The sequence below is a fragment of the Colius striatus genome, chromosome 6 (assembly GCF_028858725.1).
Source record: "Colius striatus isolate bColStr4 chromosome 6, bColStr4.1.hap1, whole genome shotgun sequence".
NCBI classification, from domain to species: Eukaryota; Metazoa; Chordata; class Aves; order Coliiformes; family Coliidae; genus Colius; species Colius striatus.
Window position 1 is genome coordinate 23498156 of NC_084764.1, and position 12082 is coordinate 23510237.

General features: G+C 38.3%; 1 protein-coding gene across 3 annotated transcripts in view; it reads left to right on the forward strand.

The window, feature by feature from the left end:
- The first annotated feature begins 2929 nt into the window (after nucleotides 1–2929).
- Nucleotides 2930–12082, forward strand: part of TRIP11 (thyroid hormone receptor interactor 11) — a 36200-nt gene continuing 27047 nt past the window's right edge. For 2 of the 3 annotated variants that reach the window (XR_009818979.1, XM_061998815.1), the window contains exons 1-6: nucleotides 2930–3382; nucleotides 5850–5926; nucleotides 7396–7506; nucleotides 8568–8840; nucleotides 9617–9685; nucleotides 10350–10515. Coding sequence is in view for 2 of the 3 variants with exons in the window: in XM_061998815.1 (XP_061854799.1) it covers nucleotides 3244–3382; nucleotides 5850–5926; nucleotides 7396–7506; nucleotides 8568–8840; nucleotides 9617–9685; nucleotides 10350–10515 (835 nt within the window). In the remaining variant the exon portion in view is untranslated. The remainder of the gene's footprint in view (nucleotides 3383–5849; nucleotides 5927–7395; nucleotides 7507–8567; nucleotides 8841–9616; nucleotides 9686–10349; nucleotides 10516–12082) is intronic. The other variant, XM_061998814.1, reaches the window with a different exon arrangement.

Sequence of the window (12082 nt, forward strand, 5' to 3'; positions counted from 1 at the left end):
TTATTGTAGAATTTGTATTATTACCACATACTTTTAAAGGAATCAAAAAGAATGCAAGGAAAAGAAAAAATGAAGTGGAAATTTTTTTTCAAGGGCTTAGATAAAAAACTATGTTGCTCACTTGGTGAGCCGTTACTGTCATGCATAAACCAAACTTAACTCTTGGTAAATCTTCACTGTAACTCACAAATAATAACAACAAAAGAAACACAAAGTCTAATAGATAATACATAAATACCTATTCCCCACATACACATTATCAGTTATTCAAGTGAGATCAATACAGTCAAACTGTCCCAGTCCAAATATTAAATTCCTTTAGTTTCAAACTAGTAGCTTCTTTGTGTTCTATCCAGGTTTGCATCTTAGAAGTATGAGTTGTTTTGCAACAAACCTTTTTCACCTGCATACACACATTTTGCCTTACTTGCATTTCACCCATGGAGGGAATGCTTTAATATTAACCTGCCATAGTCACCTTCTTCCCCAATACAGTTCTTCAGAATATTGAAATACTTGTGATTTTTCAACTGCTTTTAGCAAGTCAATGTGTTCTTAATTTAGTTTCTTGTAAGAAAATCAACAGTTGCAACACTTAAGATTTTAGGTTGGCTTTGTGGGTTTTTTGGGGTTTTTAGCTTTTCTTTTTTTACACACCCACTCCTTGATACTGCTTTTAAAAGCATCCAAGTATTGATTTTTATTTTTTTTTTTTTTTCCCTAAATGAAACCCCATGTGTACGAAACACTGTAGGGGTTAGTATTTTGTAGGAGAATATTTTTTTTTTTTTTAATCTCTTGACTAATGGACATTTTATAAATAATTTTCAGTAACAGCCTTTTTGAGACTGCTTTCAGTATCGTATCTTTGGCCCTGGATTCCAATTTTCTGTCTGTTTTCTGGATATAAATAATACCAAGAAGATTAAAAAGAAAAGCTGAAATGCTTTGTCGTTGTTTTGTCTGGAAAATGGCAGTGCTGTTTGAGACTTTGAAAACACTCTCCAAACAGGCACAAATATATATAGTAGTATTTGATACCACTTTTTAAAATAAACATGATTATATCTTCTAATGTTTCTCCCTTGACCTGAGTATTTGCATATCTATTTTCCTTTACATGTGGATTGAGCACAGAATTTCCAAATGTGGAAATCTCATCTTTAATATTGGTGGGCTTTGTACCACAAGTTCTGTATCTGCATTAGCTAGCGGTGTAATTTTCTGTTGCTCATAGTTGACATTTTATCATCTCTGATGTTTTCTCTTGATACTCCAAAATTTATGTACAGACACTCCAATTAGGAAGAAAGTTGGTACTGATTATAGCTATGCTACATATTTTTAAATTTTATGCTTTCTAATTTTAAGATAATTTTTAAAGGGGTTCTTCACTGGAAGAGTTGTTAAACACTGGATTGGGCTGCTTGGGGAAGTGGTTTGGGTCACCATCCCTGGATACGTTTCAAAGACACATAGATGCTGAGGGAAACGGTTTAGTAGTGTTGGACATGGCAGTGCTGGGTTAATGGTTGGATTTAATCTTAAAAGTCTTTCCTAAGCTAAATGTTTGTTTCTGTTGTTTTCAGTTTTGCTACCAGAATACACATTCTTTTTATGACATAATACACTATTTTAAGCTAGTAATAGATTTAAAATAGTGGATGATTGGTTTTATCATGGATAATTTTAAGTGGTAAACATCTCAGTAAATTTACTTTTTAGTAATGTATAAACTTGATAAAAAAAATGTTCACTGGAGAAGGGGGAATGCAATCTTTATTAGAAAATTGTCAAACTTGACAGCTATTTTGGTTACTTTTAACTTTACATTCCTGGACCACATCCAATGCCCAATGTCATAGTTGCCTCTGAGTGACGATGAACAGGAAAGCTAAACAGGCAATCCAATATTGCAGGCCACCTATGAACCTGCAGCATGTCTCTACAAGACCTCATTTGTGAAGCAACAAGCATTTTTTTCCATCACCTTCTGGTAATGTTTTTCAGCTTGTAAATCCAGAGCATGTGTGTTGTGCCTGCTGCATTCTCACCTCCCCTCAAAAAATGTTAAGATTTCACCTGTGAAATGATCTTGCTTCTTGCATTTATTTAATTTTAATGAAGTTATTAGTTGAAACTAGCAATGAGCTAGCTCCCCTGCATTTTATTTCTATTACTGTAATTTTTACGTATAAGTATTGTTACTGTTTTAATGCAGCGCAGTACTCCTTGTAGTTCCTAATAATCTTAAATACCTAATTTGACTGAAAAAGAACTTCAGACCAGACCAGTCCGAGAGATATGCAAAGCAGAAGGGGCTTTGCATACCAGAGTTCCTGGTATCTCAGGAACTTGTGTTTGGTAAGCGCATAAATTCAAATACAAAATGTAGCAGCTGGACGCCGTGTTTTGTTTATGACAAATGCCGCAACTACGCCTACGTACGGGCTGGGTTCGCGTTCATCACAGGGCGCTGCTGGCCGGCCTCCAAGCGCAGCAGCCGCACCCGCGGTGCGCGTCACCAGCCCGCCCTATGCGGGCTCCAGCGCCGGTCCTGCGCCAGCCAGGGCGCTGCTCGCCCCGCCTCACCTGACGCCGCTGCCCGGCTGTTTGCGGTGGCCGCTGGCGCGCTTCCCCAGCGTCACCTGTAGCAGACTAAGCCTGTTGTGTTTGTTTATGTAGGTATGTGTGCGCGTTTCCACACACGCAGAGCCGCAACAGCCAGCCCTGGGACAAGGTGGGCGCGGCGGCAGAACCCAAATTCAGCCCCATGTCACGCTCTGGCTTTTGGCCCTCGGTTCCGCAGCCCGCCTCGGGTGACGCCGGCAGCTCGCCGTGACGGGACCTCACGCTCCGGCACCGCCACCCGTCAACGGCGACCGGCGGCCCGCCCCCGCTCCTCCACCGCTATCCCAGCGTCCTCCGCGGCCGCGCACGCGTGACAGCCGCCGCGGCGGCGCTCTAGGCGGCTGCGGCCGCTGTCGATGGTGTTATGGCGGCCGTTGAGGTGGCAGAAGCGGCGGCAGCCGAGAAGAGCCGCTGAGCCGTGCCGTAACGAGCAGTGCCGAGGAGATGTGTGCGGCGCTGGCGGAGTGGTTGCCGAGACTGGTCTGGTGAACCCGTGGCAAGAGCCTTGAACCCCCCGCCTCTAGTGAGGTGCAGGGAGGAGGAGCCAGTTGCCAGCTGTGTGGGCGCCCGGAGCGAGGCTGAGTGAGGCCCGGAGTCCTCTGAGCGGCGGCGATGGCGTCGTGGTTGGGCGGGCTGGGCTCGGGGCTGGGGCAGTCCCTGGGACAGGTCGGGGGCAGCCTGTCTTCGCTCACCGGCCAGATCTCCAGCTTCACCAAGGACATCCTGCTGGAAGGCGCGGAGGAAGTGGGCGGTAAGCGAGGGCTGAGAAGCGGGCGTGGGGGTGCCTGCCGGAGCCGTCGCCGGTCAGTTCCTCGGGAGTCGGCAGCAGCGGGGGCCTGCGCTGCCTGCAGCTGCTGCCCAGCTGTCGAGGACCTGAGCGGGCCTGTTAAACCACAGTTTGGTGCCGTTCGGCACAGCTGCTGGCTTTGGTGGCATTGTTTTCGTTTTTCATTCCACCCCTGTGACTTCAGGGTCTGGAAAATAAACACACATATTCCCAGGCTATAAAGTGGAAGGAAACCTGTGCTGGGTTTGTTTTTCAGAAGTTTCCGAACTGTGTGAAGCCTTGTGTTGGTAATGAAGGCACACAAACAATAGTGTTCTTCCATTCTGTTTACTTAGTTTGTCTAAAACCCAGTTTGATTATCAGTTTTTAGAGTGGCTTCATAAAACTGCAAGGTAGCAGTACAGAGGGGTTTCTGGACACTGGTATGATCTAAGTGTGACGTGTCACACAGGCAAAGGTCCAGTGTTTCTGATTGTTATTTTTGTTTCAGTTGGGCACAGAGAAACCTTTTGCATTCTACCATTCTCCTGCAGTCAAGTAGGAGATCATGACCCGTGTTTTTTATAGGAATTAGAATATAGGATGGTTTATATTTAAAAGAGAAAGTTGGGACAAAACGAGTGAGACATTTAGTAAGACAGTCAATAACAAATTTATTCTAGACTAAAATATTTTCTTTGTATTTTTAATAATGTGGTGTTAGGAGCTTTTGAGTAAAACTTTTATTTTTTTCTAGTAAAGTAATTGCATAAGATGGTAATAAATATCAACAGTTTAATACACCTAGTATTGTTTACCATCTTGAAACTAACCTTTTGAAAAAATGAGTGTTCTCAAAACAACGTTAAGAATAGCAACCACAAAGAACAGCTAAGACTTCTGAATACTCAAATGTGAAATTAAGCAGTTATACTTTGCTTCATAGTTGGTGAAGTTGCAAACGTTGTGATAGTATTACATAAATCTTGTAGGCAAGCTTATACTTTGAGTCTCATATGGATGGTTTTTCTTGGTCCACTTGAGAGAATTTTATTTTGATAACTGCAAAGTTATCTTTTTTTTTTTCTTTTCACTTTTCTGAAAGACTTGCTTAAAATTGTTTTAAATTCCCAAATCCATATGAGTTAGGTTTGGAAACTTATTTTATGCTCCTAAATTGTGTAGTCATCTGCTGCATTTGTTTTTCCTTTTTAAAGTATAAATTTAGATTCTGATACACACATTTGTGCAAGAGACGTGCTTATGTTCTTTAGTTAACGTCCAGGTGTTGGATACTGTTGTGAACAATTTCTGCTCCTAAAAATTTAGGAGGACTATGTTTTTATCAGATACTAATCTTGAGGATTGAAAAATCTAGTAATATCTAAGTACTCTTCCTTAAAAACCTTTAAATACAGTCTAGCAGAAATAATGCTTTCCGAGCAGTTCCTTACATTATTTTAAAAAATCTCCTGATTTTCTGATGTTTCCTGATTTATTTTAAATATTCATTATTAAATTAATATTTCCCTTACATTCACTGCTTTGACTGCCATCCAAACTGAAGATGGTGTTTGTGGATTGACTTTAACATCTTCACTTCAGCAGTTTTCTTCTGCAACTTGTTGCCTCCGCAGCACTTGAGCTGCAGCCGGTTTTAAACAGCACATAGGAAATGATGAAATAAAATAATTCCTTGACAGTTATGTTTATTTAAAGTTTCAAAAAAGTTGTCAAGGATTTTTTATAGTAAATTCAAGATGATTTCTCATTAATAAAAGGAAATGAGTTTCTATCCATTAAAAGTGAGACATTAGAGAAATTAGGATAACCTGTTTGAAGAGGGTTGATTATTAAAGGAAGAGTATCCTGCCACAGAGTTACATACTTTTTGTGTTAGATAAACTGATATGGTAGATTGTGTCACCTTTGTAAACAAAAGTGAGTTTTACAGGGTTTTTGTGCCTCTATATGAGGAGGCAGAGTTGGTGTTCTGTCATGTGGATTTTATTGGGTCTGGCATTTACAATTTTTTTTCCCCAAAACTTTAGTTGCTGTTATGTGTATTTTAGGGAACCAATTCTTGTTTACAAACATCACAAGAGATTACCCAGAAATGCAAAACTCATGTCAGGGTCAAAGTCCTAAATGAAAAACAGATTCAGTGACATGAAATAGTCAAGTAAAAGTTCTGATTTATTTTATTTTAAAGCTTAAATGCATACTTTCCTGTTTTGAAATCTGACTTAAAGACTAGATAAGAGAGACGTTAGGTGCAGAAAGATTCTGTGGTCTGAAAAAGAATTCTGACAGTGTTCTGACAAAAGCAGCTTTAGACTGCTTCAATGTTCGTTCCTAAGTAAATATCAAAAGTAAAATACTTATCTGTGGTCTTAACTGATGTCTGCTTAGCAAATTGAAAGTAGTTTAATTTTTTTTTTTTCACTTTCAGATGCAGCAACAGAACTCTATGTGTCCAATTCTAGGCTCAGAGAAATAGAGAGTATTAATGCAGCACAAAAGTTGGAAGTAAGAAATTTTGGAATACTACTGTATTTAAAACAGTCAATAACATTTATGTGAAATATTGCACAGACATTGCTTGTCCTTGGGTTAATCTAGAAACAAGCATGACCATGATGTTAGAATGTGGCTCTTTTTTATTTCTGACAAACTACAGTTAGGGGGGAAACATTTGTTTATTGGAGTATTGGTGTTGTGCCAGTTTTTGTCTTTCGCTAAGTGCTGCAATCCGCTACTGTTTCTACCTTTTATGTGGACTTGGACTGCAGCATTCATGTATGACCACAAACAAAAGCAAAACAAGAATGCCCAGTTATGCTGGACAGCAAGCTTCAAAGTATAGAATGTGCATGTTCTCTGTGCTGCCCAGCTCTGTGGTCATTTTGACACAGCTACTGATGCTTGTGCTCTTACAAAACTGCTTACGTATCCCATATGCCCTTGTGAAAAGTGACTGTGTACTTTTACAAAGGACTTGTTGGTTGTGTGACTTGAAACAGATAGCTTCCATGTATGTGTTCAGCCCTTGAGAAGTTAATATAGTATTTTGGGGAAGTAACTGTTCCTACTTGTGCTTTTTCTAGTCTCTGGCCAATAGCAGGTGGCAAATGTCTGGAGGAGAATACTGGGCTGTATGGACATTAGCTCTGATTTGTGCTCTCTGGGTGTTCTTAAATTCCATCTATGGATCATGATGAGATATAATTCAGCTCTTAATTTTTTTTCTTAGCATTTCACAGAATCACAGAATAGTAGGAGTTCTAGAGCTCTAGTCCAACCTGCTGCTAAAGCAGGTCAACCTCAATCCAGGTTGCACAGGGAAAGGTCCAAGTGGGTTTTGAAAACCTCCAGAAAGGGAGACTCCGCAGCCTTTCTGGACAGTCTGTACCAGGGCTCCCTCACTCTCACAGGAAAGAAGTTTCTCCTCATGTTTGAGTGGAACTTCCTGTATTCCAGTGCATGCCCTTTGTCCTGTCACTGGGCATTACAGAAAGAAGACTGTGCCCTTCCTCTCAACACCCACCCTTCCAAATATTTATAAGCATTGATAAGGACCTCCTCAGTCATCTCCAGACTAAACAGCCCCCAATCTTGCAACCTTTCCTCATAAGAGAGACACTGAAGGCTCAAGTTCCCCAATCACCTTAGTAGCCCTATACTCCAGATGAGACCTTACCAGGGCAGAGTAGAGGGGGAGGAGAACCTCTCTCGACCTGCTGGCCACAGTGCCTCTGCTCACCACAATTTTTTTTCTGAAAGTGAGCTAGAGTCAATGCCATACAAGAATGAACAACTTGGATTTGAGCATGATTTTGTGGCCACACTTGGAAGTTACTGCTAATGTGTGTTTTAAGAGAAATGACAGGAGAAAAGTGTAAAATTTAATTGATTTCTTTACTGTTCAGCAGACATGCTTTTCTTGTTCTGTAAGAACTATTCTGAATTTGCCAATGTTCGTTTCTCATTTTTGCTAGAATGAGAGACTGAAAAAAGTTTGCAGCGATTTAGAAGAAAAGCATGAAGCAGCAGAACTTCAAATAAAGCAATTATCTGTAGAGTATCGAAATCAGCTTCAACAGAAGGAGGTAGGATATCAAGTGAAGTATCTGAGTACGTCCAATAAAGTTATGTAGGGTGGCATTTCATTTCTTTGTTCTAGTACCTCTGCTCTTTCAATGGAAGTATTGGTCACAGTTCTGGTTTCTTGGTTTGTTAATGTAAACATTGAGGAACTAATTGAATCATTTAATATAAGCAGAGCTGCCAGAGCATTGAGACAAGAGGGAACTGTGAATGTCTTGTATATGTCAGAATTCTATTGTTTCTGGAATCACTGTGAGAAAGGACACTTAAACTGTTTTATGTTTCTGATTCATTTATCTTTGAGGAAGGCAACAGGAGCAAATTCTTATTTGAAGCACTTATGTTGTCTGTAGATATCAGAACTAGCTTTCATAATTTGAGAAGTGTCCTTTTGTGATGGAAACATTAGCTTTATGACCTATTGTGTAATGGGAGATTTCATAGCATTTTAAATGAAGGAAGTTGTCACTGTGCCTAGATTTACACAAAAAAGTTTTTATTTCTGCTTTGTTTGTAAATGCATGTGGAAGCTATTGCATTAGCAGAATTTTGAAATGTATGGAATTCTGCTTACAGAATAACAACAGAGTTATTAGAACAGCATGCAGATAATTTCACTTTATTATAAATAAGTAAATTTTCAATACATTGAGTTGTTAAGCATAAAATAAATAATGTACTGTAAATAACTGGGGGAGCATCATATATTGTTTAATTTTCATATCTGAATATCCTCTATGTTTTTTTTGTACAGCCTGTTAGCCTCAGTCTTACTGTAGTACTTGAGTACCTTGGCTGCTAGATAAACCAACAAATGCTTTTGACTAAAAACTATTAAGACTTTTAATATGTGTCCTTGCATGAGGTGCTCTGTGAAAAGTGGCTAAGATTTCTGTTATCCATTAGAAGAGTATTTGCGTTTTTCTCCTTGTTAGTGAAAGTGATGGGTAATGTATGCTGGGGAGAGTTGGTTGACTGTTTCATAATTTGTAAGGCCACAAGGGGTGAAGTGTATTTTGATATTCTTTTTATTGAAACAACATGTTTCATTTTGTGTATGCAGGTGGAAATCAGCCATTTGAAAGCTAGACAGAATGCACTGCAGGAACAATTGCAGAAAGTGCAGACAGCTGCTCAGTCAGCACAGTCAGGAGCTGGTTCACCACCAGCTGCTACATCAGCTACCTATGTTCCAGCAGTCAGACATCCCACAGGTTTTGAAGGAGACGACATGGATTTTGGAGATATAATCTGGTCACAACAAGAAATAAACAGATTGTCCAACGAAGTTTCTAGACTTGAATCTGAAGTTGACCACTGGAAGCAGATTGCACTGGTGAGTGGTTCCTGTCTATCTTACCCTCCTCTATCCTCTCCAAATTAGCTTTTTCTTTACATTTGGTGGTTTTGGAGTGCATCTTTTGCTGTAAATTGCTAGAAGCAGCATGTTTTGATTTGATGAAAAAGCTGAATCTTAATGATATTTTCGTTGTTTTCTTACTGTTGCCTGACTGGGGACACATTCAGTGACTGACTTCCAAATGCTTCTTCGTCATACTTTCTACATAATTTGTTAAGTTAAAGAGTTTCATAAACATTCACCTAGAATACTACTTCAACATTTCATTTTTGTGCAGCCTTTCAGAAAATATTTTTTTCTTCTTGACTGTGATAGTGGTTGACTATTCACAATGCTGTTCAAAATGATAGATAGCTGTATGCTCTTTTTACTCTGCTCTCCATCCTTGATATGTCAGTTATACTAAGAATATAATCTTTCAAGCTGCTGTTGATGTGAATAGTTTTTCAAGCTATAATCTGATTTCAGAGGTATACTTTTTCCATGTGGTGATACTCAAATAAAATGAAGCAAACTTGTTGCCCCTTTAGGTGCACTGACACTGTCCGCACCAAACTTCTACATGTTTGCGTCTAATAATAAAAAAATCAATGGAAAATTCTTTCCCTCAAAATGTCTTTTTTAGGATCAAAACTACTGTAGATTTGCAATTTACTTCACATTAGCTTTGTTGTTTTCTACTTTTGAGAATCAGTAGAGGAAGCACCCATGAAAAATTTACACATTTATCATAATTTTTTTTCTTTTCTCAGTCTTCGAAAGGGCAAGGGAGGAATGATGCTGAACAAAGTGAAATATGCAAACTGCAAAATGTTGTTAAGGTAAGGTGATAACTTTGCTAAACTAGTCTTATGCTGATGAGTTTGCATACCATTGTGTGACTTGTAAATACTACACTAACACTTTCACTATTACATGCCCACATGCATTTTTAATAGAACAGCCATATTTCAGTCAGCAGTGCAATATTTAAAACCAGCCAGTTATTGTTAGAAATGGTATTCATATGTTTTGATGAATATAATACATAAGCTTAAAGATGCTAGTATTTATGAAGGCAAATCACTTTCAGAAACAGTTGATGACTTGAGACCACATTTGAGATATACAAAGTAATTTCTTCTTTTTACTCAGAAGATCTTGCCTTTTTTCATTGGAGGTGCAAAGTACAGATGTTCATATCATCCTTGAAAGTTACCAGAAGTATGTCTTAGTGTATAAACTTCCTACAAGAGAGTTGTAATCTCTCTACTTCCTTTAGTGTTGTGGTGCGCATTGTGTTTGAGTAAACATTTAAAAGGGGTATGTTTTAGCATGTTTAAAAAAACTCAAATCAACAAAAGCCAAGAAACTTGACCTTTTCCACGAGACAAACTAATAAATCCTTTGGTTTTACTAGGGAAAACTTCTATTTCTTAGATGTTTTTTTGTTCTTATGCTTATGTACTGTATTTTACCATTCTATTTCTCTAATGGTATTTTTAGGAACTCAAACAGAATTTAAGTCAAGAAATAGATGAACATCAGCATGAACTTTCAGTATTGCAGGATGCACACAGACAAAAGCTAGTTGAGATAAGCCGTCGACACCGAGAAGAGCTGAGTGAATATGAAGAGCGAATTGAAGAACTTGAGAATCAGTTACAGCAAGGTCTTTATTACCACATACTTTTTGTTTTACTTAATATACAGTAAGTTTTGGTTAAAGCATGAGATAAATATGCATGTATCAGTGTAATAGATAGCAAATATATGATGTTTAGGAATTTCAATTTCAACATCATTTCAGTTTCACGTTTAAGACACATGTGTCCTAGAATCTTTTATTTACTATGGTTGCCTTGAGCACTGGAATGATGACATTTTGTCTTCTGACATATAACAGTCTGGAGAGTAATTTTCTGTATGAATCAAATATTGTGCTTTAAATTCTACACTTGCTGTTTTTTCAACTTACACTGAATGTAGCTGTAGATGAGACATGCAAAATGTACTGTGTGCCAATTGGGTTACTTGACAAAAGGTCAAAGATTTCTGTGAGGACCATGCCTTAGTCTGTGACATGTAAGCTGTAGAAGAAGCTGAGTAGTTCTCACAAGCAGCTTTTTGTTGTCTTGCAGGTATTTAGTATTACATAAAACTAGTCACATCATTTTGGTTTCTTTTAGAGCCTTCTTTGCACAAACATAAAAGATTTGCCTGTAAACCTTTATATTATTATCTATTAGAAGTTGAACTTCTAAAGAGTGTGTACTGTCCTTCAGAATGAGACATCCACTTTCTTCTTAGAAAGAAGGCAGAATGTTTTCAGAGCCTCTTAATTTCTACAGTAGTATTGATAGGGAATTTGTTTCCAAACATCTGATGCCTGCTAAGATGTTATCTGTTTTTTAACTGCATGTACTATATGTACTGCACACACATACACCAGCAAGGCTAATTTAATGAAGTCAAAGGCAGGTCTCCTTTATTTTTTGCATTACAAGTTGTGTGAAATAAATTCTTCTCACAGCTTTTGAAGAATTAGAGTATTTTTGTTTTGTTGGTTCTGTTTGACAAAATAATACAGACTGGGGGAGAGGTGGCGGGAAGTGGTGGAGCTCACACTGAAATTAATTCACAAGCCACGTGCTTTTATTTAACATTTTTTTCCAATATATTTTTTATTACAAATTTTTATGCTCTGTAACTTACCTGGAAATTACATTATGAGAACTGTACAGAACTATGAATGCCTTGTTTGCTTGGTAATCTGTAAAAACACCAGTTCTTCAAAATGAGATCTTGAAAAACTTTGTGCATTGTTTAGCAAATGATGTACTGATTTGTAGTGAATTGTTCTCTATAGCAACCATTCAGCAAACCTTTGAAATTAATTATGAATGAAATGGGATTGATAAACTGTTCTTAGCAAATTGAAGGATTCTAGATCCTGATAAATTAGATACTGTCATCTTCCCACCGAGAGAGATGGGAGTCAAGTATACTTTGAAGTATATGCTGTGAAAAATATCTGCAACAGCTTTTAAAATTATTTTGAGCCAGAGATGTGTAAACATTTGAAAAGCTGTCTGTCATACCAGTAACATGTATAGAGCACTGCTTCAAATGTTTCGTTGAATTTAAGTAAGTTTTATGTTGATGATGATGATGTCTTTGCTTTAGACTATCTCCCTGTGTCAGGAAAATGGGTGGAAGAAGAGATTTTAAGCAAAATA